Source organism: Mustela lutreola, chromosome 3 (assembly GCF_030435805.1).
Source record: "Mustela lutreola isolate mMusLut2 chromosome 3, mMusLut2.pri, whole genome shotgun sequence".
In the NCBI taxonomy this organism is placed as follows: Eukaryota; Metazoa; Chordata; class Mammalia; order Carnivora; family Mustelidae; genus Mustela; species Mustela lutreola.
Window position 1 is genome coordinate 72,017,119 of NC_081292.1, and position 25,548 is coordinate 72,042,666.

The 25,548-nt window shown below is 39.5% G+C and overlaps 1 protein-coding gene across 4 annotated transcripts in view; it reads left to right on the plus strand.

Annotated features, from left to right (window-relative positions):
- ASPH (aspartate beta-hydroxylase) overlaps positions 1–25,548 on the plus strand; it is a 215,140-nt gene that overhangs the window by 121,349 nt on the left and 68,243 nt on the right. For all 4 annotated transcript variants that reach the window (XM_059166360.1, XM_059166361.1, XM_059166362.1 and 1 more), the window contains one exon: positions 19,934–20,019. In XM_059166360.1, the coding sequence (XP_059022343.1) occupies positions 19,934–20,019 (86 nt within the window). The remainder of the gene's footprint in view (positions 1–19,933; positions 20,020–25,548) is intronic.

Here is a 25,548-nt window from a genome sequence, read left to right on the forward strand (position 1 = left end):
ATAAACATTTGATCTACAGCAGGACTGTGTTCTCTTCATCTTTGTATCCCCTACACTACCAGCATAGTATTTAGTCAAGTACCCCATAAATGTTTTTTCAAAATTATTTGAAAACTGTTATTTATTTATTTATTTATTTATTTATTCATTCATTCCTCTGAAAAATCCATAATAGCCAAATTTATGCAATGGAGAAATTTAGACTAACAGATCAAAATAGAGTGTCAGATTCTAAACTGGATTTTTTTTTCTATAGAACTATTGGGCGATAGTTATGAATGTCCCAAAATATTCTTGGCACTCTCCTGTTCAGTATTTCTTATTGGGCAATCAGTAGCTCTTAAGAGCCCGTGGGAAGTTCTGACTCATTTGTTTGAGACAAAACCAGTTACAATCTTTGGATCATGTTTGGTTCCTGTTTCAGAATAACAAACTCTAATAATACTTGTTTGTAAGATAGGAAAATGTAAATACTGACTATCCAATGAAATTCAGACATTCAGGAATTACTGTTAATTTCTTTTTAGATATGATGAAACTATTGTGGTTGTGTTTGTTTATGATTATTATAATAGCTTCACTCCAATAGTTAACATGGATAAACTTCTGTTCAGACCTGCAGATTGATAAGTTTCCCCATATATCCAGCCATGAAACCCTCAGATCACACCCAGTGATGTCAGAAGTTTCCTTGTGTCCCTCCTCTAAACTTACCCTCTTCCCCTTCCTTCCCCAGCCACTAGGGTCCCTTCATCTGCATTCAGTTTACATTTCCTAGAGGCTTATGTAAGTGGAATCATATAGTATGTGCCCTTTTTTGGTGTCTGGCTGCTTTCATTCCACAATTATCTTGACATTTATCCATGTTGTACTACGTAGCAAAGGTTCATTTCTTTTTATCAATCCACAGAATCCATTTTATTGATATCATAGTTTGCTTATCTATTCCCCTGTTGATGGACATTTTGGGTTGTTTCCATTTCGGGGCTATTACAAATAAATCTTCTGTGAGCATTCATGTACAAGTCATTTTGTGAGTATATGCTTCCATTTCCCTTGGGTAAGACCATGGGAGTGGAACGTTTGGGTGATATGGTAGCTAGCTCCATGTTTAGCTTTTTAAGAAATTCTGGAACTGTTTTGCAAGTGGATTTACAGTTAATTTTACATTCTCATCAGGAATGTATAAGAGTTCCAGTTCTTCCACATCCTTACCAACACTTGGTATGGTCAGTTTTTTAAATGTTAGCCATTCTAATGGGTGTGTATTTGTATGACAGTTGAATCTTCATTTGAATCTCCCTATGACAAAGAAATGATTTGGAGCAACTTCTCCTGAACTCAGTTTTCATTCTTACCTCGTTTTCGGTCAAGTGTTCATTCAAATCTTTTGCCCCCCCCCCTTTTTAATTGGGTTGCTTATTTTGTTATTCCTTGAGGTTTTTAAATTTTTTCTTATTTTTTATAAATATATAATGTGTTATTAGCCCTAAGGGTACAAGTCTGTGAATCGCCAAGTTGAGTGTTGCTTATGTATTATTTTTTCTCACACCTTTATCACCTTTATGACTTGCAAATATTTTCTTCCAACCTCTGGGTTATCTTTTCATTTTCTTAACAGTAGCTATCAAAGACATTTTAAATTTGAACGAAGTCCAGTTTATGAATTTGTCCTTTTCTGGTTGATACTTTTGGAGTCCTGCCTAAGAGATCTTTGCCTAATCCAAGGTCACAAAGATGTTCTTAAATCATTTTTTCCAGAAGTATTATGATTTTAGATTTTATATTCAAGTTTGTGTCTCATTGAATTAATTTTTGTTTATGGTAAAGATATAAATGACAGCTCATTTTCAGAATATGGGTATTTAATTACATTGGCAGAATTTGCTAAAAATATTATTTACTTATTTCCTGTGAATTTCCTGAATTTGTGGTTTTGTTGAAAATATCCATATATGTATGGTCTGTTTGTGACTCTGTTCAGTCCCACTGATCTGTTTACTTGTCTCTACACTAGTACCACATTGAATGAATTACTATAGCTTTCTAAGTCTTGAAATCACAGGATATTTCAAAGAATATTGGAGGAATAACTTCTTCAAACTTTATTCTTCTTTTTCTCAGTTGTTTTGGCTAGAGTAGAGGTCCTTTATTTTAACATATAAATTTTAGAATTAGTGTGTCAGTTTCCACCAAATAAAAAAGGCTGCTGAGGGTTTGCTCTTGTACAGAATCTATATATTTCTTTGGGGAAAATTGATGCCTTTACTGTGTTGAGTTTGGTAATCTGTTAACCTGGACTGTCTTTCCACTTAAGGTCTCTTAAATTTTCTCTCTGCAGGGTGCCTGGGTGACTCAGTGGGTTTAAGCCTCTACCTTAGGCTCAGGTCATGATCCCAGGGGCCTGGGATCTCAGGGTCCTGGGGGCTGCAGGGTCCTAGGATTGAGCCCCGCATCTGGCTCTCTCCTCAGCAGGGAGCCTGCTTCCCTACCGCTCCCACTCTGGCCGCCTCTCTACCCACTTGTGATCTCTGTCTGTCAAATAAATAAAATCTTAAAGAAAAAAATTAAAAAAAATTTTCTCTCTGCATTATCTTATCATTTTGATGTACAGGACTTCCACAACTTTTGTCAGATTTGTCCCTAAATATATTATATTTTGGGATGTGATTATAAGTGGTATTACTTTATAACTTCAATTTTCTATTGTTTGTTACTAGTCTATGGGGGAAAAATGGCTTTTCCGTATTAATCTTGTATCCTGGAGCCTTGCCAAACTGACTTCAATAGTCCAGTAGCTTTCTTGCAGCTTATATCGTGTTTTCTACAAAGATATTTCTGTCATCTCTAAATAAAGACAGTTTGATTTCTTTGTTTCCAAACGGGATGCTCTCTCTTTCTTTTTATTGCCTGATTCAGTGACTCAAATCTCCAGTAAAATGTTGAACAGAATAATGAGAATAGATATCTTTATCTTGTTCCTGATCTTAGGGGGGGAAAATCAGTCTTATATCAGTAAGTTGGTGGCAGATGTAGATTTTTCATAGATGCTGCTTATCAGATTGAGAAAGTTTCCTTCTATTTCTACACCTCAAGAGTTCTTAGCAGGAAGGGATTTTGGACTTAGTCAAAGGCTGTTTCTTTGTCTAATAAAATGACCATATGGGTTTTTTTGTTTTTGTTTTGTTGCATTGATATATTTTCATATATTGAACCAACTACGTACATTCCTGAGATAAATCTTATCATGCATTATCCTTTATATAGACTGTTGGGTTTAAGAAATTTTGTTCAGAAGCTTTTAATACTGTGCCTATGATGTGCATGAGCATCTTTTTTTTTTTTTTTTTTCATTTTTATCTTTGCCTCGTTTGGATTTCATTATAATGTTGACCTCATAGAATGAGTTGGTTAGCAATTCTTTTTTTTCAAGAATGTATGTATTATGTATTATTTCCTCCTTAAATGTTTGGTAGAATTTACCAGGGAAGATGACTGGGCCTAGAGTTTTCTCTATGGGAAGGTTTTTAACTACAAATACAATTTCTTCGATTGATTCAGGATATTCAACTTATTTATTTTTCCTTGAGTAACCTTTAGTAAAAGTTTATGTCTTTGAAGAGTTTGTGTACTTCATCTAATTTGTTGAATTAATTGGCATGACATTGTTTATAATATTCCCTTATTATCTTTTTACTAATTGTAGAATCTCTGATGATATCACTCATTCCTGACTTTGGTTATTCATGTTTTCTCTCTCTTTCTCTCTCTCTCTCTCTCTTTTTTTTTTTTTTGTCTGTCTGAGGTTTTATCAGTTTATTTCTCTTCTCTTTAAAATCAGCTTTAGGGGTACCTGGGTGGCTCAGGCAGTTAAGTGTCTGCCTTTGGCTCAGGTCATGATCCCTGGGTCCTGGGATAGAGCCCTACCTGGGTCTCCCTGCTCAGTGGAGGGACTGCTTCTCTGTCCCCCACTGCTTGTGCTCTCTCACTCACTCCTTTATCTATCAAATAAATAAATAAATAAATAAATAAATAAATAATCTTTTAAAAAATCAGCTTTAATTTTATTGACTTTATTATTTTTCTGCTCTGTAAGCTATTGATATCTGCTCTGATCTTTACTATTTTCTTTGCTCTACTACTTTACATTTGTTTAATTTGCTCTTCTTGTTCTTGTTTCTTTAAGGTGGAAGCTTGGAAAAATGTTCTGTGTGCACTTGCAAAAATGTGTATTCTGCTGTTGTTGGAGTTGAGTATTCTAGAAATGTCAGTTAGGTCAGATTGGTTCATGCTCTTATTCCAGTTTATATCCTTGCTGACGTTCTCTCTACTTGTTCTTTTCTGTTATTAAATGAGGAGTATGAAAATCTCTGATAGACTTGTGGATTTTTCTAATCTCTTTACAATTCTGTATGTTTCAGAGTTACGGATTTTGAAGCTCTGTTACAAAATGCAGAAACACTTAGATTATTATATCCCTTTAATGAATTGACTCATTTATCATTATGGAATAACCTTCTTTACCACTGATAATACTCTCTGAACACAAATCTACTTAGACATTAATATAGGCTCTCCAACTTTTTTTTTTTTTTATGCTGTTATGAGAATGACGTGCCATTTTCCTTCCACTGGCTTTTAACTTGTTTGTGTTTTTATATTCAAAGTGTATTTTTTATAGTCAGCGTGTAGTTAGGTTACACTTTTTCACTAAAGCTGAAGTTATTTGGTTTTGAATTGGGATATCTATATTTAATGTGCCTATTGATTTGATTAGGTTTAAAACTATTTCTTGCTGTATGTTTCCTTTCTGTCATATCTATTTGTGCCATTTTTCTCTCTACTTTCTTTTGGAGTAACTGAATAATTTTTATGATTTGATTTTATCTATTTTGTTGAGTTATTAGCTATAACTAATTTCTTTAGTGATTATTTTAGGGTTTATAGATTATCTTAGTGTCTATAGGGATTATATAATCCTTAACTTATCAGTCTGCTTTCAAGTGATGTTATACTACTTCACATATACTATTAGAACCTTACAGTATATACTCCTATACAATATATACTCCCACCTCCCCTCCTGCTATTGTTGTTATACATTTTACTTTTATTTTAAAGTCTACACTATGTGGTTGTTGTTTTTGTTTAAACAATTATTTTATTTAAGACGATTATCTTTTGGGGTACCTCGGTTGCTCAGTGGGTTAAAGTGGTCTACTCTTGATTTCAGCTCAGGTCATAATCTCAGGATTATGAGATGGAGCCCCGTGTTGGGCTCTGCTCTGAATGTAGAGCCTGCTTGCAATTCTCTCTCTCCCTCTCCTTCTGCCCCTTCCCTGCCCAAATTCTTTCTCTCTGTCTCCAAAAAAATAAAGGAAAAAACCTTGAAGTATAAATAAATAAAACATTTTTTTTAAAATAAGGATTTTATTTATTTATTTGACAGAGAAAGAGAGCAGAAGCTAGTGAAGTAGTAGGCAGAGGGAGAGGGAGAAGCAGCCTCCCCATTTAACAGGGAGCCCAATGCAGGGCTTGATCCCAGGACACTGAGATAGTGACCTGAGCCAAAGGCAGACGCTTAACCAACTAGAGTTGGTTGCCCCAGCTTTTAAAGAAATTTAAATAATTAGAAAGAAAATGTATAGTAACTCATGTAGTTATCATTTCCAATTCTTTCTTTTTTATGTGTATATTCTATATTCCCATCTATTATCAGTTTCCTTCTGTTTGAAGGATGTCTTTTAACATATGTTAATAGTGCAGGCCAGTTCGTGATGAATTCTTTCAGTTTTTGCATTTTTGCAGAGCCTGTATTTCATCCTTGTTTTGAGAGATATTTTTGCTGGGTATAGAATTCTCAGTTAGCTTTTTTGTTGTTGTTGTTAGTACAGTTGACCCTTGAACAATGCAGGGGTTAGAGGCACTGAGCTCTCTGCACAGTCAAAAATCCACTATAACTTTTGACTCCCCAAAAACTTAACTACTAACACTCTGCTCAGAGCCTTACTGATAACATAAGTGCTCAGTAACACAGATTTTGTACATTATGTTATTTTTTTAAGATTTTATTTATTTATTTGACAGACAGAGATCACACGTAGGCAGAGAGGCAGGCAGAGAGAGGGGAGAAAGCAGGCTTCCTACTGAGCAGAGAACCCGATGTGGGGCTGGATTCCAGGACCCTGGGATCATGACCTGAGCTGAAGGCAGAGGCTTTAACCCACTGAGCCACCCAGTCGCCCCTGTACATCATATTATTATATACTGTATTTTTACAATAAAGTTAACTTCAGAAAAGAAAATACATTTACAGCATCTAAAAAAATTCATGTACAAGTGGATCTACCCAGTTCAAACTCATGTTCAAGGGTCAACTGTATGTAAAAGAAAATTGCTCCATTCCCTTTTCCCTTCCATTTTTTCTAATAAGTTTGCTGTCATCCTTATTTTATTCCCTATATGTAGCATGTCTGTTCTCTCCTGTCTACATTTAGAATTCTCTTTTTATCATTGGTTTTGAAAAATTTGATTCCTCTCTCTCAGGAATCACTACCCTTCATTTTCCAATATAAAGTAACTCAAAAACCACTATTTCATATATGATATGGAAATTTTTAGAAATTTGGTTTTGTTTTGAATATATGCACTCAACCTTAATATTTGAAGACAAGATCCCCTTTCTCATTGTTATTTCTACTGCATCTATTTCAGAAAGGCAATGGCTTTATTTTTAAATATATTGAGTTATAGGTTTATGTTTCTGTTTCTTATTTATATTCACATTTGTCTGTAATGAAAATTCTATCAGTTAAACATGTATTTTTCTATTCATTAAAATATTAAAAGTAGTTAATCTGCCACTCTATTTGCTATTCTTTGATAAACTCAACTATTTTTCATTTCCTGGAGATCCAGATATTTACAGTTGGATTGCTTGTTGAAAATTCGTGGTCATCTTATGTTTACCACCACTCCTACAAACCAAGATTAATAAATTCTATAATATCAGATTTTCATTTTCTTCACATACAGAGAAATTATCAAAGCACTCTAGGAATTTATTATAGTGATTGGATTATACTTAAAGATTTCCACTTGGGTGGTGATTCTCACATAATATCTAAAAACATATGAATCAAATGTAACTTGTGTCTTAAAAGGTATACAGATCATAATCAGCCAATATTAATGCTGACAAAACAACAAGCAAATATATGTTGACATCTGATAAGCAAAAAAAATAAAGTAGCATTAGAAACTAAACTTCCAAATACCTAAATTATTCATTCATATAGGTGTACTAATATTTAGATATATCTGCAGTGTTATACAGAGCAGAGTTACCTGTAACTATTTTTTTTTTTTAATATAGATGTTTATCTCCTCCCCTTTGCAACATCCCCACCCCTAAGATACTTACTCTATGGTGCTTGGGAATGTCTGTTTGTTTCAAGTTTCCCCAGTAGGACTGATGTACAGCCAGGCTTGCTTTATTTAACATTACTGGAATTTATTTATTTTATTTTTATTTATTTATTTTTATTTATTTAACAGCAGCAAGCCATTGCTTGCTTTATTTAACATTACTGGAAAATCAGTATTTCAAAGAAACATTTATTTTTTTATTTTTAATAAAGAGAGAGAGAGAGAGAGCGAGCATGCACACAAGTTGGGGGAGGGGCAGAGGGAGAGAGAATCTTTTTTTTAAAATTTTTATTTATTTATTTGAGAGAAAAAGAGAGGGAGGAGAGAGAACAAGCAAGGGGGAAGTGTAGAGAGAGAGGGATACACAGACTCCACACTGAGCAGGGAGTCTGACATGGGGCTCCATCCCAAGACCCTGGGATCATGACCCAGGTGGAAGGCAGACACTTAACTGACTGACCCATCCAGGCACACCAGAGAGAGAGAATCTTAAGCAGGCTTCATGCTCTGTCTTACAACCCTGAGATCATGACCTGAGTCAAAATCAAGGCTCAGATGCTCAACCAACTGAGCCATCCCGGTGCCCCCATAGAAATATATATATTTTTAAGATTGTATTTATTTATTTGACAGAGAGAAAGACAGCCAGACCAGGTACACAGGCAAGGGGAGTGGCAGAGGGAGAAGCAGGCTTCCTGCCGAACAGGGAGCCTGATGTATAGGGCTCTATCCCAGGACCCTGGGATCATGACCTGAGCTGGATGCAGATGCTTAATGACTGAGTCACCCAGGCATCCCTAGAAAAATTATTTTTTAAAGGCTCAAATACCTTTAAGAACTATGTAAACAAAATTTACGAATTTGGTAGATCTCTAAAATACTTTTTAAGCAACTCTACCATCTAAAATCGTATACTGCACATAATTTAACTTTCCTTGGTGATTGGAGACTATGAAACCCATTTTAATGAATATCAGTTACTGTGCAGTGATGCCTTTTGGGGCTGTTGAAGTGCATAGCATCTCTACACAGTCTGGCCAATACTGAAATAAGCTAATTTCTGTTGGTTTTTCTGTCTTTCTGACTCCGGTCTGTCAGCTTTTACTTTTTACTGCTGAGTATACCTCTGACTCAAGCAGCCTTCATTCTCTCTACTGTGTTACTTAAAGTGAGTTAACGGTTCAAGGACTAGAAGAGCAAGATTGTTATAACTGTATCTAAAATAAAATTGGGGGGGGGGAGTTAGTGGCTGTCCTCTAATGGAACAGTGCACATAGAGATGAAATTCATAGTGTCTGAAGCAGCTGTTGGTAAGGCTGTGGACTGCCTTGGCACTGAAAGGGTTTCTTTTATGTATAGAAAACACATCACTTAGCGTCTCTGAAATTTCTAATTTAACATATGGGGTCACATCTGTTAAAGGATTATTAGTCTAGAAAGGTAGTGATGTATAATTTATTAAAATAACTCTATGGGGAGACAGCGGACTCCATTTAATAAACTGGAATAGTTGCTGCCTCCACTGAACGCTCCCAGTGGAATCCCACATTATTTCAATAGAGGGGGCAGATGAAAACAATTGGCCTTTATATAATGTTTACTGTGTTGTATTACTTAGTGTCTCTCAGCTGAAAAATATTTATGTTAACTGTTCGGTGCATGCTTTGAATATTGAACTCCTGCTGCTATATAGTTGATATTACTTCTGAGGAGAACAAGAGCCCCTTGTTCCTTAGCTGTAGGAGGCAAAGGAAGGGTGCGCCGCTCTCCTTCCCTCCCATGTGCAGTGAAGGACTGGCAGGTAAGACAGTCTGCCTAGAGTTGCCCAGATTTACCTCTTCTCCAGTACTATAGACCTACAAGGTAGATGATATTAGAGGAGGCAGTCTCGGAGGGGGTTCTTTTGGATCAAATGCAGTAATTTTCCTTACTTGAAGCGATAATACAAAGACTCCTGCCAGAAGCACTTGCATGGCTGTCTGCTGATTGGGTTTCTCGGTAGCAAATAACATGACTCTGTCTTGATATGATAGGAGATTTCTTTCACACCCCACTGTGAAGCAAAGCAATAGAATACTGTAGGGGCAGAAAAGTATTCCCTTCTTCCCTTTTAGGTTCTTTGTTTGGTCTAATAAGTAAATTGGCTTAAGATAAATTAACAGCAAAAAACAGAAGTTTAGTAACATGTGTGCCTTCTGTATACACAGGAGAGACCCAGGAAAACTGAGTAGCTTCCCAAAATGACTGAAGTCATCACCTTAAATACCATTCAGTTAAAGGTGAAAAATGGTGGGGCTGGGGAGCCAGTCATGGGAGCTTAGTAGGAGAAACACAATAAACAAGTATAAGGTTGTTATGCAGACTTAAGTCCAGACGTCCTCCATTGATAAGAGTTTCTGCACATTGAGTGATCCCTCCTTCCTGAGAGGGAAAGACACCCTTAAAGACAGAGAGGGAGATACCCTTAAAAATGGATGTCGTTCTTGTTCTATGCTAAGTATGGAGCCTGCTTAAGATTCTCTCCTTCTCCCTCCGCCCCTACCCCTGCTCATGCATGCATTCTCTCTCTCTCTCCCAAAAAAAAAAAAGATAATGCCCTTATAAATGTAAGTGTCTCTTACAAAAAAGTAACTACTTCTCAGTTTTCAGAGCTTCTTTTTGTGTCTCCAGTTTCTTGAAAATAACCAGCTTAAAATAATCAATATGCCAAAGAGGCATATCTTGGAGTGGTAAAATTTGTTCCCCTAAAATACCTTGCACAATTCACACTTTTAAATGAAAGATGAAAGAGAACTAACTGACTGCTCCCATCCTCTTCCCCTGCCCAAGCCATGAAGGAACACGGGTAAATGTGCAGATACGGGCTTGCTCTCTCTATACCCAGCAGAGAGAATTCCATCAAAAATCTTAGCACTGGATTCTTCAGGTCTTGAATGTTTTGCTCTGTTGTTTCCTTCTTCTTTTTTTTTAACCATTTTTCTTAATTTATAGATTTACCTCAATGCCAGACAAATTTATTTTTTTCTTATATTTAAATTCAGCATTGGTTTTAAAAAGAAAAGCAGAATTAACTTCCAATTCTAATACAGAAAGATTTGAATATGTAATGAGGTCTGTCTTAGGGTAACTGTTAATTAACATGAATAATATTGCAATAGAGCATTACGTGATTATTTTAGCTTCAGGCTGCATTTCAGATAGCACATTTTTCTTCAATGTCTTATTTTGGTCTTACTCTTCCTTCCCTTAAAATTATTTTGCTGTTTAAATGTTTTCCTATCATAACCCATCTTTGGATACTTGTAACAAAAAGCAGTCTTTCATATTTTATGTCATTCTACTTGGAGACACATAGCAGGGTCTAGGGAGCAAGGAAAGCAAGGATAGTGTGGCCCCGTAGGTCCTTAGTCCTTTGTTGACTCAGAAAATACAACTGGCTACAGGTATAGTGTGGCAAAGTTATTAGTCACCCAAAATCTCTGTCAGGGAGATGGTTGACTACAGAGCAAATCTGGTATCTTAAAACTAACTAACTAACTAAATAAATAAAATTCCTCAAACCATTTGCTAATAAGGTGTTGGGAATGAGCGGATTTTCCTCTATTCAAGGCTCTTCCAGCTAGACTAAGAAGGAAATTGGCATAAGACCGATAAACAGGAGAAAATCACATTTAGTTTTGTATAAGCAGGGCATCCAGCGCCGTGAAACTCCAAGAACTGTCAGGCAACATGAGGCTTATATGACATCCTGATCTAAGGAGCTTAGACCCCTGCGGTGGGGGTGGGAGGGTGGTCTGAGCTTACAATGAGGAGGTAGACCTTAGCTGAAAGGTGAGAGGGGAGGTTTGGAAAACAAAGGCTGTTCTGTTATGCAAATAACTTTCTTAGATAAACAGAGATCTTTTAATAGCTCTCTACCTGGTGCAAGATTTCCCTTCTAATGTAAATTTAGGCAGTTGAGAGAGGGGTAGAGACCTTTTCCTGAATCTGCTGGGTTTTGATTGTTTTTTTTTTTTTTTTAATTTTTTATTTTTTATAAACATATATTTTTATCCCCAGGGGTACAGGTCTGTGAATCACCAGGTTTACACACTTCACAGCACTCACCAAAGCACATACCCTCCCCAATGTCCATAATCCCACCCCCTTCTCCCTAACCCCCTCCCCCCAGCAACCCTCAGTTTGTTTTGTGAGATTAAGAGTCACTTATGGTTTGTCTCCCTCCCAATTCCATCTTCTTTCATTTATTCTTCTCGTACCCACTTAAGCCCCCATGTTGCATCACCACTTCCTCATATCAGGGAGATCATATGATAGTTGTCTTTCTCTGCTTGACTTATTTCGCTAAGCATGATACGCTCTAGATTGCTTTTAACTCAAAATCTTCTTCATGCCAAAGTGGCCAGTCTTGGGATGGTCTGCCTTATGCCCCTACAAAGATATATCATACACATCTCCCATTTAATTAACAGAATTTTAAGATACATGAAAATAAGGTGTTATAGATGGTGTCCCTGGGTGGCTCAATGGGTTAAGCCTCTGCCTTCTGCTCAGGTCATGATCTTAGGGTCCTGGGATCAAGATCTTGCATCACATAGGGCTTTCTGCTCAGCAAGGAGCCTGCCCCCCTCCCACCTGCCTCTCTGCCTACTTGTGATCTCTCTCTGTCAAATAAATAAATAAGATCTTTAAAAAAATAAGGTGTTATAGAGGGAAGTAATGATTAACATTTATATTGATGTTTTGTGCTCCTTTATGGTTGGTAGGTGAGGGTCAGATATTTTCCCAATTTCATGGAAGCAAAATTAAGCAAGTCACCTAAGAAGGGCAAAATTGAGGCCTCTCTAGACTCTACACTGTGATCATCCTACTAAGCCATGTGTCTGCATAACGTGTAAACCCTGGATCTTTGAGACCTGAAAGGAAAATTACTGTGGTTATTTAACTACCTTTATCCTTTGAGACTACAGTACAACGTTCAACTTATTCCTTTACACAATGTATGGGCCAAGAGCAAGCTGCCTCAAGATGGGCTACTTTGGTATAAAGATTATTTTGCACTGAAGATAATCTAGAACCTATAGGCTCAAGACACACTTCTGCCCCTCTCTTAACCACATTGAAGAATCTAAATTGGGGGGTCTTTCTTGGAATAAGAGTTATTACTAGAGATAAATTTTATCTGAGTGCCCAAACATATGTCAGGGGAAACATCTAATGACCAAATATTTGCTCTTCTTATTCCCCTGTGAATTGTATTCCTTCCTGTGAAGTCTTAGACTCGTACTCCCTTTTTCTTAGTTCAGGATGACATATATAGCTCATTTTGCCCAACTGTCTTTGTGAATTTCTGTATCTGTTTGGATTCCTTGTACACTTAAATTAAATTTGATTTTCTCCTGCTAGTGTGTCTCATGTTAATTTCATTCTTAGTCCAGCTAGAAGGACCTTGAAGGGAAGAGGAATTCTTTGTCTCTGGCAACAGCAATACCAATGCTTAATTCTGTCATCACTCTCAGAACCCTTAGAAACACCCTAGTTTGGGCCAGGTGCTAGATAGATAGATAGATAGATAGATAGATAGATAGATAGCAAAATGGCGAAAGCATAGACACTGCAGTCAGGATAATGCCAAGTTCCAGTCTTGGTTCCTCTTGTTTATAGTTTGCACAGCCTAGGTGAGTCACTCATGTCTAGCAAATGAAGTGCACAGTAAATGTCAGCTATTATTATCAGCAAAGAATTTGATAAGGCATTAAGCAGTGACTCAAAACATAAAAGCAAGATGCTTTGTGAACTTATGTTCTACTAAATTAGCTGAACTTTGCAGTCTAAGAACTTACTGGTTAGTTATGTTGGGAAGAAAGAATTTCCTCTGCCCTTCAAGATCCTTCTTACTGGACTAAGACTCAAATTTGATATGATGCAGATTAACAGGAGAAAATCAAACTTAATTGTATACCAACAGGGAACCCATACACAGATGGAAATTCCAGACAGTCAGTAGGTCATTTTGAACAAAGAAGAAAGGGGGGTAGGATCTGGAAGGAATGCGATTCATGGGGAAATTAAAAAGAGTAAATGTTTGGTAAATGAATGTTTGCAGGAACACTCAGTAACTATGGGACATAGGGAACTTTGATCGAACAGACCTTGCTAAGTTCCTCCCAGTCCATCTACCTAGTTCATATCATAATGTAGTTATCTGTGGTGAGAGCTCTCATCCTGGAGCAGGTCCTCTATCTAAATTCTTTTAGGCAGCTGTTGGGGCGGTAAAGAGCTTTTCCTGTATCTGCTGGGCTTTGATGGCTTTTAACTCAAAATAATCTTAATGTTAAAGTGGCACATCTTCCGGCAGCCTGCCGTTGGCCCCTGTAGTTGTGTCTAGTATTCTGCCATTTGTGTTCTAAATTGCTGAATATACTGAAAAATTTAATGGAATGAAACACAGGAATTTAAGTATCAGTGTTCTCTATGATATTTTCAATGAGGATTAACTTACATACACCTTGTTTCTTTTTCTCATCCTTTTCCTCTATCCCCCCCACTGTTGTCCACTGATACTTTTTGGTTTAGAGCTTCTTTTTTATAAAGCAAGCTGCTCTCCGTTCATTTTCATGTTGCTTATAATTTGCTGCTTTTTAAAAAATAGCTGATAGGCCCAAGTTAAAATTGACATTGTCCCATTCCTTTTCATAATGTCTTGATTCACTCATCCTTACATGTTTTATTAAGTATTTGTTGAGGACTTTCTCTGTAGGCCCGGCCATGTACTAAATGCTGGGAATAAGTTACAAGGAAGGCACAGTTCTTTTCTCGCACAAACTAACAACCAAGCAGCGGTTGAGGAGGGTTGGTAGGAAGAGAGAGAGAGTGAGTATGCCTAAGCTAATTATACAACCAACTTGAACACAGCCTGAAAAGTTTATTATTTCTAGAAACAAAATGCTATGTGGAGGCAGAAGAGGAGGGTATTTTTTTTTTCATGATTAAGTCTTAGATGACTAAATAGAGGAAATGACATTTAAAGTAGGTCTTAAAAGTTGAAATGAAGAGTATCCTGTGGTATAAATAGAGGGAAGTATTTTCCAAAGAAAACACCATGAGAAGATTCACAGAGGTGCCAAAGTTCATGCTGTATTTGAGAGACCATGTAAAGGCAACGTAAAGTGCTTTACAGGTACAGAACAAGAGAGGAAAACAGAGACTAGGGGCTGGTTTGTGAAAGACCGTAGACGTGGTTGAAGGTAACACAACTGTGAAATAGCTTGAGATGAACATTATCTCCCTGAAATAAAGCAAGCATTTTGGTGGTTTTGACTTAATGGGAGAAATTCTCATTCTTTCTTTCTCTCAGAGTGCAGTTAATTTAAGACCCTTAGTTAGCACAGAAAATTGTATTTAAAAAAAATGGTAGCCTGGGGTAGGCGCAGGTGCCATGACCTTCAGCGTGGCACCCCTTGGCATCAAGAATCCCTCATCTCGGTTGGAGTGGGGAGCTAGAGTTGTACACATTGTGTCTTGCATATTTTCAAAAGTCCAAATCTTGCTATGCCACTGATCTTTTACAGTTGGGGAGTACCTCCTCCCTCCACAAAACTTAGACTTCCTAAATGTGGACTTTGGGCCTCTGCTAGCTCTTGAAGGAGGCTCAGCATCACTCAGCATCTAATGCCACATCCTCAGATCTAGGGAGAGACACGTCAGAGCCCAGAGTCCTTGAGCAATATCTCCACCTCAGCTTTCTAAAATTCTGGAAAGCCCTGATTCCCTCAATAAGAGCATTCACATATATGGTACCAAACACTAGCATCCAAGCAGAAGGAGATGTTTGGCCTTTCACTTACAGGAGAAATAACTAATGATGAAAGCACAATTCCCCAGTTGTGACTGAATTACAAAATAGCTACTCTTTCTTCTGCCCAGAATAATGCCGCCACCGCTGGGTATGCTTGATTTCTAAGTTTCCCCAGGAAGCTTTCCCTTCTGCCTTCCAAATGGATTAGCACCACTCCTGGTCCATTCTGAAATTCATTCCTCTCAAGGTTAGTTATCCATTTACATCTTTCTTCTCAGTAAGACTGCAGCCTCCTTGAGGAAGGTCTGTTGAATTCCCAGCACAGCCCTTGGAACACAGTTGCATTTTAGCAAATCGTTGAAAGAATGAATGAGTCAGTGAAGTACCTTTTGGTTGCTGTGAACAGTGCAGCAATGAGTGTGCATATCCAAGTCTTTGTGTGGACGTATTTCATTTCTCTTGGAGAGCAAACAGGATCAGGACTGCTGGCATGGCTTTCTAAGGAATTTCATTTTCATTTTGTATGTTCAGGGATCCATGGGTGTATTTAAAGAGTGGGAGACATGAGCAGGAAGATCCTCAGGACAGTGTAGACCATGGGGACAGACTGGAAGCAGGGAGACTGGTTAGGAAATTGTTGCTTTCTATCTAACATATGGCAGACATTTCCATTTTCATCACTCTTTTTAATGCAGTGGGTTTAGAACACAGAGTAATGCAGAGGTCCTGTGTCTGTTTTTCTTGGTGGTCAAATTCTACCCATGTACCATAATATAAAAACATCTTCATTGATGGACCAAGTGGAAATGGAAGGGAACCAGTATTCATTTTTATATAATCTAAGTATATATTGCTAGAGCTTTCCTCATACTGTTAGTTATTCTTTTATTGTCTTTCTTTTTTCTTCTTATTTCCTCTTAATGTTTCAACCATGGTATGGCAAGGGAATGGAGAATTTGAAATGCAACTGAAACGCACTTTCATGGTTTTGGAAAAAATTAAAATACTTGCAATGACAGTGATTATTTTTATACAAAGTTTAATATAGCATGCACAGCTTCCTTCTAAACCATTGTTTTTAAAACCATGTTCAACAAAATAACAGTTCATTCCAGTGCCTTCTAGGTCTGCTTTGAAAGATTATTAACATGATTTCCATCAACTGAAAATTAAAAACATGGGATTTCCAAGTTCAAAGAGGTCTTAACACAGTCAGCCCATACCATTCATTTGTAGATGAGAAAACTGAGGCCCAGACCACCTAGGAGCCTGGTCCCATCACTAACCATGAGAACTCATTGTCTCTGTGGCTTGGCCATGTGCCTCTCCATAATAAGAAGGAAGAGCTCTGTGTTTTTTAGAATTGGGAAAATTGCCTTGGGCTTTTTATACATTTAAAAATAAAAATAGTCATGATAGGGACCAAACTTGAATTTCAAAGAGAAGAGAAGTGGGAACGACTATACTTGAAGATCTGTGAAAAGAGATAAAGAAGATTGTTAATATTTTGTCTTTTTGTGACACTATTGAAATATTTTGACATCAAGATACTTAAAATGTACAACTGTTTAACAAGCCTATTATTTTACTGCTGACTATGTTGAACTGCCAATAATTTATTTTTCTTCTTATAGATAAATCTCATGTTAACTTTATAAAATGGGTGACAGATTTGGGAAAACCAGTAACGTCCTGTAGTCAGGTGCACGCCAGGCTTTCTTGGTCCCGCTGGTGTTCTGCTGACAGAGACTTCTGCAAAACTGAAATGAGCAATTGAGAGACATAAGTCAGTGAGTCAGTCAAACATCAATTTGTTTTCCATATCCTCAGCATATATGCTAACGTATAATGACATGCAGCTGAAAACACCCCATTATTCACTGTTTTGTCAGTCTCTGCTTTAGCCATTTATATTTCTATAACAATAGGGGTCCTGAGAGCTCAGAGAGAGGGGAAGAAAAAGGTAGAATAAACAAATAAAAGAGCATGACCATTTTCAAAAATGCACGAGGAGTGAAATAAAGGAAAGGTGATCAGAGTGTCCGCTTTCCTGCTGATGATAGTGGAATTGGAGAATGGAGCATAGATGAGCAGGAATAATGGGTTGATTAATAATGAACCCCAGAATTAGACATAATTGCCCACTCTAGGCAGCCCTAGTTCACCCACGTGGGGGCCTCCCTGTAAGACTGCCATCAGCTCAACATACTACATGTGCTACTGGGAGGAAGAGAGAGGGTGGGACAGAACCAAACAAGCTTGTCATCTCCCCCAACCCAGTGAGCAGATAAGTCACACCAACACCCCTATGGGGAGAGGCAAGAGGCCAAGAGTTTTGGGGGAATGTCCCTCCCTTTGGAAACCATTTGAGTGGGAACTAAGTGTGTCTCTTCCTGTGTGGATGGGAGAGGGGAGGTATTAAGGAACTGACCCTTTTGGTACCCCAGTGGCATACCTATGAAGTTAAATTCACTATGTCTGGGAGGTTAAGACAATAAAAGGAGGTATAGGTAAAGTACCCGGCACGGGGGTACACTGAAAAGAAATTAAAAAATTAAAAATTAAAAAAAAAAAAAAAAAAAAGCACCCAGCATGTGGACTGGCACAGAGCAAATGCTAAAAAAAGTCGTGATTCTATTCAGTCCATTTGGACAAATCCACATGCTCCTTCTTTGCCCTGTTCTGTTTGCCGTCTCTAACTAGTTTTGTGATTTGGACAACCAGATGGCTCTGATGTCATCCTCTGGAAGAGGACAGATATGAGAATGATAAGAGTGGTGAGCAGTAGTGCATTCGATTTCCTATCTTGCGTGTGAGGCATCCGTGTCATAAATTATAGGCCCACAGATTTACGATTTTTGTAATGCAAAAGAACATTAACCTGTTAATTTGTAGCCCCATTTGGAAATTAAACTGTTAAAGCCCTGTACAGGGCTGAAGACTGACCCTAGGGAGCCGCAGAGGGCAGGAGCCACAGAGGACCCAAGGAGGACATGAAGAGGCTACAGAATAAGGAGGAAAACTAGGAAAGTGGGCAACACAGAAGTCAAGGAGAGCATTCAGTTTGGGAAGAAGGGAGGAGTCAGCTGTGCCAGGTGCTGCAGAGGAGTCAGGTAGGATAGGAAGGAAAAGGAACAAATGGGCATGCAGAGATGGCAGGAGGCATCAGTCGTTGTTAGGGAGCCCGTAACGTAGGGAGCACTGTGCTCTCCTCTCAAGTGCAATATTGACTTAACTCAATTTTTACAGATGAGGGAAGCAGGAGTCAGAAAAGTTTAGTAGCAGCCTGGCTGAGGTCACAAAGTTTAGAAGTCACAGAGCTGGGACTCAGACCTGTCATCTGACTCTTAGCCACTCAGCACCTCTCTCTTCCAGAAGACTTGCTTCTGCCCTGTATTGGGTGAGGAAGCCAGAGCACCATGAGTTGAGAGGGAGCCAGGAATGAGAGGAGGGTAAGAGAGAATGGCAGGTAGAGGAGGGTAGGCTGAGGTTTGTCTTACTTTAGGACAGCAAAGACCTCAGCATTATTAAATGAAAATAGATGCCCAGAATAGAGCCAGGGAGTGAGGAGACACTCAGGAGGTACAGAAGGCAGAGGACAGGGGTGTGTGTGTGGCGGGGGGGGGGGGGGACCTTAGGAAGGAGAGACCCTCCTCCTGTGTGACAGGAGACAGCAGAGCAATGGATGGATGGGTTCAGGGTCAGAACATTGATGGAGAACATCCCTTCTCATTGTTCTCATTCTCTGTCTCCCCCACTCCATCCCCTGTCCCACCACCAGTCTCCTCCTCTATCTAGAACATCCCACTTACCCTTCCATGCCCTCCTCTTGTCATTCTCCTGAGCCCTCAAGCAGGATGGTTAGCTTTAGGCTTCCAGGGAGCACACGGCACCCATCCACCCCACGGGCACTGCCAGGTGGGCCCCAGCAGGACCTCCCCACCCACCACTGGATGTGACTTCATGCTCAGTGAGCATGAACCAATTCAGCTTGTGCCTACAACACGGCGCCCCTCTGTAGGAGCTTAGGTTTTGGAAAAGGACTAAGTTGCAGAAATTATTATAATACATGTCCCATGAGAGAAGGCCCATGAAAGAAATACGCAGAGTAATGGGGACTTCAGTCCAGAGGGGGAATGCAGTGAGGAAGGCAGAAGGGTTTTGAGTTAGTTGTTGAAGGGTGAACATATTTACAACCAACAAAGGAATAGGCCATTTTACTTAGAGAAAGTAGGGTCAGAAACGGTACAGAGCTTATTTGAGGAACACAGGATGGTCATGTTTGGCTGAAGGATGGAATATAGCTGGAGTGGTAAGCCCATGATGCAACAGGAAGACCGTCCGTGCTAGACTGTGAAATTCTGTTCTTCTCCGCAGTCTTGCGCACTTAGCCAAGAAGTCGATCCTAAGTTTATAAATCACACCTACCATTTTCCTCCCAGAAACTAGGCCAGTATCCCTGTGAGTTTCAGGATACCAGTACCCACCCAGGCTCCTCGGAACACCCCTGAGCATATAAGTAAGGGCTGTGTTATCTCACTTGGCAGCTGCTGCCTATGTCCTCCCGGGGATGGGGGGGTGGAAAGAGGTGAGCCGGGAGTGTGTTTGCTCCTGCACGGAGAGTTTTCTTGTTATTCGTACATCACTATTCTTAAGAACTATTTCTAGACAAAGAAATACAAAATAAAAACCTCTTTTTTCTTTCAGTTAAGAAAAAGAAGCCTAAACTATTAAATAAATTTGATAAGACTATTAAAGCTGAACTTGATGCTGCAGAAAAACTTCGTAAAAGGGTATGTTGATGTTTTCATTTGGCACAGAAATGTGCAATGGGTCAGTTCAATAAATTCAGGCGTTACTGTTGAATTGTTTCAAAATAATAAGAGAAGCAGTCTTTGAGTGGACTGGATTTTTGTATTTCCCAAGCACATCAGCATTCCAGTGAAATGAATCAAGTGAAAGGGAAAATTTGTCCCTGTATGGCCAAACAGAAGTAGAACTAAGGGTTAGGCTGGTGGACGTGGGGTCAGCCTACCACCTCCCCTCCACCAGGTGTGTGGCTTTGGACAAAATACTTGGCCATTCTGAGCCTCAGTTTTCTCATTTAAAAAATTAGAATAGAAAGTGATCTTCCTGCTTGGTTTTTGTGAAAATCAGATGAGGTTTTTTTTTTTTTTTTTTTCTTAAAGCATCAACTGTGTCAAATGCCACATAGGTGAACATTTTTAACTGTCTAGCACCTCAATGCAAAAAGAAAAAAATTAGTCCAGGACGCTTAGGGTAGTTACTGATAGGTGAAATGACATTGGGTTTAGCATTCTTCTCACTAAGTATTAACCTCATGCACCTGCAGTTTTCAGGCTGACTATTATATGGTTTGTGTTGTTCTCAGTTAATTTGAAATATGACATGCGTGTGTTTCTAGATATTGCAGTTAAATAACTTGACACTAGATTGAAGTTCTTGCTCTCTGACTCAGTCATAGTCATCGTCTAATTATCAGGTCCAACATTTATAATAATACATTTAATAACACCTTCACTGAATCATCTGCTCGTTTGTCATGGAAATTTCTCTTTCTCTACCCTGTACTGGAATTAGAGTTGGCATCATGATCATTAGTTTTCCTGTAATATGCTTTTTCATCCTGTAGACCTTGGCTGCAAAGAAGGGACGGGGTATTGTAAATAAATAAGCAACAATAAAAGGACACAAGTTAGGAACTGAGTTGGGACAAGAATATGCTTCCCAAGTATTTATTGGAAACATACCAGGAAGCACGGAGACCTCTGTAACTAGTGTTAGACAAGGTTCCCAGGCCAAGAGTGGCTTACCCTCTTCAGCAGCCAATAAACATGGGGTAACTCCAAAGACTTTTGTAGCAAAGTTGTTCACTGTTCCTAAATTTAATCATGGGAAGGATTTCTGAATCTGTCTTGTTTAACTTTACAAAATGAAGCCACCTACTATTTGTGGGAAATTTGCATTTCTTAATGGAAGTGAAGTAGGAGTCTTCTTTTTCTATCCCCTCGTTTGGCATCCTCCACTTCCTCTTTACTAAATGCCGTATATGAGAGTGTGGGATGCCTGTTTCACAGGTGACTTTAGGGATAAAGGACAAGTGAACAGCTTTGGAGAAGGACTGTTATGTAATTTTAATGAATGGTAAAGAAGGGCTCAGTTTCCAACGGGAAGATAAGTCAGTGGGATTTAAAAGTGCTGGAACAGTCCATGGGGTATTCTCTGGTTCTTGCTTATCTGGAGAAATGATGAGGCATTCCTCCAGGGGCACTCGAGTCTTCAATAAGGGTGGAGGAAGTAGCTACAATTCTTGCTTCTGAAATAGCAAGGAGCCATATTTATTATTGACTGGATTATCAGCATTAACAAAGCTTTTTTAAGGTTATTTTTATGGCTGATATTTTCAAATGATGCAACCGGTCACCTTGGAAAAGCTGAAGCCCATGCTGAGGTATGCCCCAGACAAAGAGGGTCCAGTTTTAGTTCTTGCCTAGCTTTAAGGACTATGTTGCATGAAAGTATGGGGTCACTTTATTTTTCCATCAAAAATGTACAGATCAGGGGCGCCTGGGTGGCTCAGTGGGTTAAAGCCTCTGCCTTCGGCTCAGGTCATGATCTCAGGGTCCTGGGATCGAGCCCCACATCGGGCTCTCTGCTCAGCAGGGAGCCTGCTTCCCCCTCTCTCTGCCTGCCTCTCTGCCTACTTGAGATCTCTGTCAAATAAATAAAATCTTTAAAAAAAAAAATGAACAGATCAGAACCTAATTCAATCATGTGTTTTTCAAAAGTCATATGTATTGCTTAACACTCTTCCTTACCCGTAGAAAAAAGGATCTACTTAAATATTCACTTATTATTATTTCATTTTAAAGATTATTTATTTATTTTATTTGATAGACAGATCACATGTAGGCAGAGAGGCAGGCAGAGAAAGAGGAAGGGAAGCAGGCTCCCTGCTGAGCAGAGAGCCCTATGCGGGGGCTCGATGCCAGGACACTGGGATCATGACCTGAGCCCAAGGCAGAGGCTTTAACCACTAAGCCACCCAGGTGTCCCACTTATTATTACTTCATTTTAAGTGAGAAAAAGAGAGGGAGAAGGGAACATGTAATAAAGTCAGAGTGAGGCTTTCGAACACATGAAAGTTTGCATCACAGGCTCTGAAAGGAGCTTGGGATGAATGGATACGCTGTAGGCAGGACGCAAAGGGAGTAGCGTCACACTCTAAGATGAATGGCGTTCATCAGAGGAGCTGCCCTCCACCAGGTCTAGAGAGAAATGTTCTGCTGTGGATCTTCATGAAGGGTATGCTGACGGATGGCCAGCTCCCGGCCTCACATCGCACCAGTGGATTCTACAACACAGCTGTGGGGGTGTGTTTTAATGTCCTTGGGCACAGCTCATTGGCCTCACGCCAGAACAGTGGGGCCCAAGTACCTGTCTCTCCAATGAACTGTCTTGGTTTTTGGATAAAATGTAAGCTCTGTCGAAAGAGGATTTTTAGGCAATTCTTCACAAGCATCGTATCTTGCCTTTAAGTTTTTCAGTAAGAACCGCATCATAGCCCTAGGAGCTATATTCTCTAGTTAGATTCTAGGGAGCGGAAGTTCCTCCACACCAGAAGCACGCACATTTACTTTGCTAGCCTGCTGGGGTAAGAACAGGGCTGACAGTCCCTTAGCCGGGCAACACGCTTCTGTCCGAAGGGGATTGGAGGGATGCCATGGTCAAGTCACAATATTCCATTATTTTTATATTTTTGATGACCAGCTTTTTATCCAGAAGGAACAAAATGCTTTAGCAGATTTGTTACAAATGTTGTTATTCCTGTGTTTTAGATCGTAATGGTGCATTTAGCATGATTTTCACAAAAATAGCCTCAACATTTGCGATTTAAGTTACAGAAGGCATGTGGTAAGCTAAAAATGCTCCCCCACCCCCAAAATATCCCAAGTCCTAATCCCTGGAACCTGTAAGCCTTACTGTATTTAGAAAAAGGGTCTTTGCAGATAGGATAACTTAGAGATCTTGAAATGGGGAGATTATTCTAATTTATCCACTTGGGCCCTAAACGCAATCACATGTTTCTTTTTAAGAGAGAGTCAGAGGGAAATTGGAGACAAAATAGGAGAAGGCATCACAGAGAGGAGAAGGCAATGTGAAGACCGAAGTAGAGATTGGAGTAATGCATGCACCGTCAAGTAATGCTGTCAGGAGGCAAGGAACAGACCCCCCTAGAGCCTCTGGAAGAAGCGTGGCTGTGCCAACATCGCAGTTTCAGCCCGGTGAAACCGATTTTGGACTGATGTTCTCCAGAATGAATTTCTGTTGTTTGAACCATCAAATTTCTGGTGATTTGTGACAGCAGCTGGAGAAAACTAATCCAGATTTTCGTGCCGGGCAGTGGGCTGCTGCTATAGCCAATACTTAGAAATATGGACATGGCTTTGGAATTGGGTAAGGTGGAGAGGCCGGAAGAATTTCGAGACGCATGAGAGCAAAAGCCTGCATTGTTTTAAGCAGACTTCCTCCTCAGAGGAAGTGAGGAGCACCATAGAGAAAGCTTTATCGATAATCTTCGAGAATATACTTATCCTTACCAGCAGAATGTTGATAGGCACTTTTGGCGAGAGCTCAGGAGGAAATGAGGAACAAGTTATTGTAACTGGGGAAAAGGCAGTCCTTGTTACAGAGTGGCAAGAAACTTAAATGAATTATATCTTACGGGCTTGGGCAAAGCAAAACTTGGAAGCAGGGAACTTGGATGCTTCACTGAGGAGATTTCCAAGCCATGTGTCCAGGATGCAGCCTGCTTCCAGTAAAATAGGAGAGGAAAGTGATCATTAAGGAAGGAACTCTTAAAGGAAAAAAGAACCAGAACATGATAATTTGGGGAGATTTCTTGGTCTATCCAGTTGCAGAAGAATCAGGAAGTTCATTGTTAGCAAAGTGTACTCTGGAGAGAAGGCCAAGGGCGTGCTGGACATCCTTTTCCTGAAGAAAGTGGGTGTGTTGTGACTCTTGGATCTACTCAGCTGTCCAGCAGAAGCCGGGAACAAATATGGGATTATCCTGGGAGGGTCTTTGCAGGTGCCTCTTGTCAAATGGTGTGAATCCCCACCACAGACAAAAGAGACCCACAAGGCTTTTGAGAATGTTATACCAGGAGAAGCATTGCCACCTGAGAGACACAGGAAAAACGGCAAGAAATGGTGGGTTCCCAAAATTCTATAGGCAGGAAACAGATGGATAAAACAAATCACGCTTTCAATAAAAAGAAAAGATAATTCCAAGGGCAGAGTCTTGGACGCAGAGGTGAGAGACAAGGACTCTGTGGCCAGAGACAAGAACTCGGTAGCCAGAGCCAAGGACCCAGAGGGCAGAGCCTCAAGCCACAGACTTTGAAACCCAAGAATTCATCTGCTGTCATTTTAAAACTGCTTGGAATCAGTGCCTTTTTTTCTTCTAGGAAGAAGAAAAAAGGCAGTTAGAAGAAAGTCACACAGAAAAAGATATTTCACATTGAGTTCTTCATCCCTTAAAAGTGGGTGGGGGAGGGATGAAGAGGTAAAAACATGGGATTTTTAGGGCAGTGAAACCAGTCTGCATGATGCTGTAATGGGAGATACTGTCAGTATGCAGTTGTCCGAACCCACAGAATATCCCACAGCAAGAGTGAACGGACCCTAAGGTGAACTGTGGACTTGGAGTAATTTTGATGTGTCCGTGTACCTTTGTCATTTGTAACAAATGTGCCACTGTTGTGCAGGATGGTAATCATGGGGGAGGCTGTGTGTGTTGGGGACATAATGAGTAGATGAAAAATCTGTGCTTTGTCTCAGTTTGCCACGGGCCTGTAACTGCTTGCTCTTACAAAATAAAATCTTTAAAGAAATTAATATCATGAGAGGACAGTATATTTTAAAGAGCAGTACAATCATTTCTGACAGTACATGTCCTGTAGAGCATGTGTTCCTGGTTTGATTTATTTGTTAACCTGCCTGTTGATCAGGTAAAAGGCTCCTGTGAGAGGAGCCCCATTATTTTGTGCTGCACACACATTCCCCACACCACATATGCTCCATGCGATGTCTACCAGTTATAAGTGTAACAGCAGCCCCTCAAGGTAGTTAAGTACCCTCATCCCCATTTTACAGATGAGACACCCGAGGCAGAGGCATCAGTAACTCTCCTTAAGTCATACACCTCTCAAGCAGCGGAGACCAGCCTCCAACCCGTCAGTCTGGCTCTGGAGCCTGCGCTTATAGCCATGACACTATGCATATGTTTCTACCAGCACT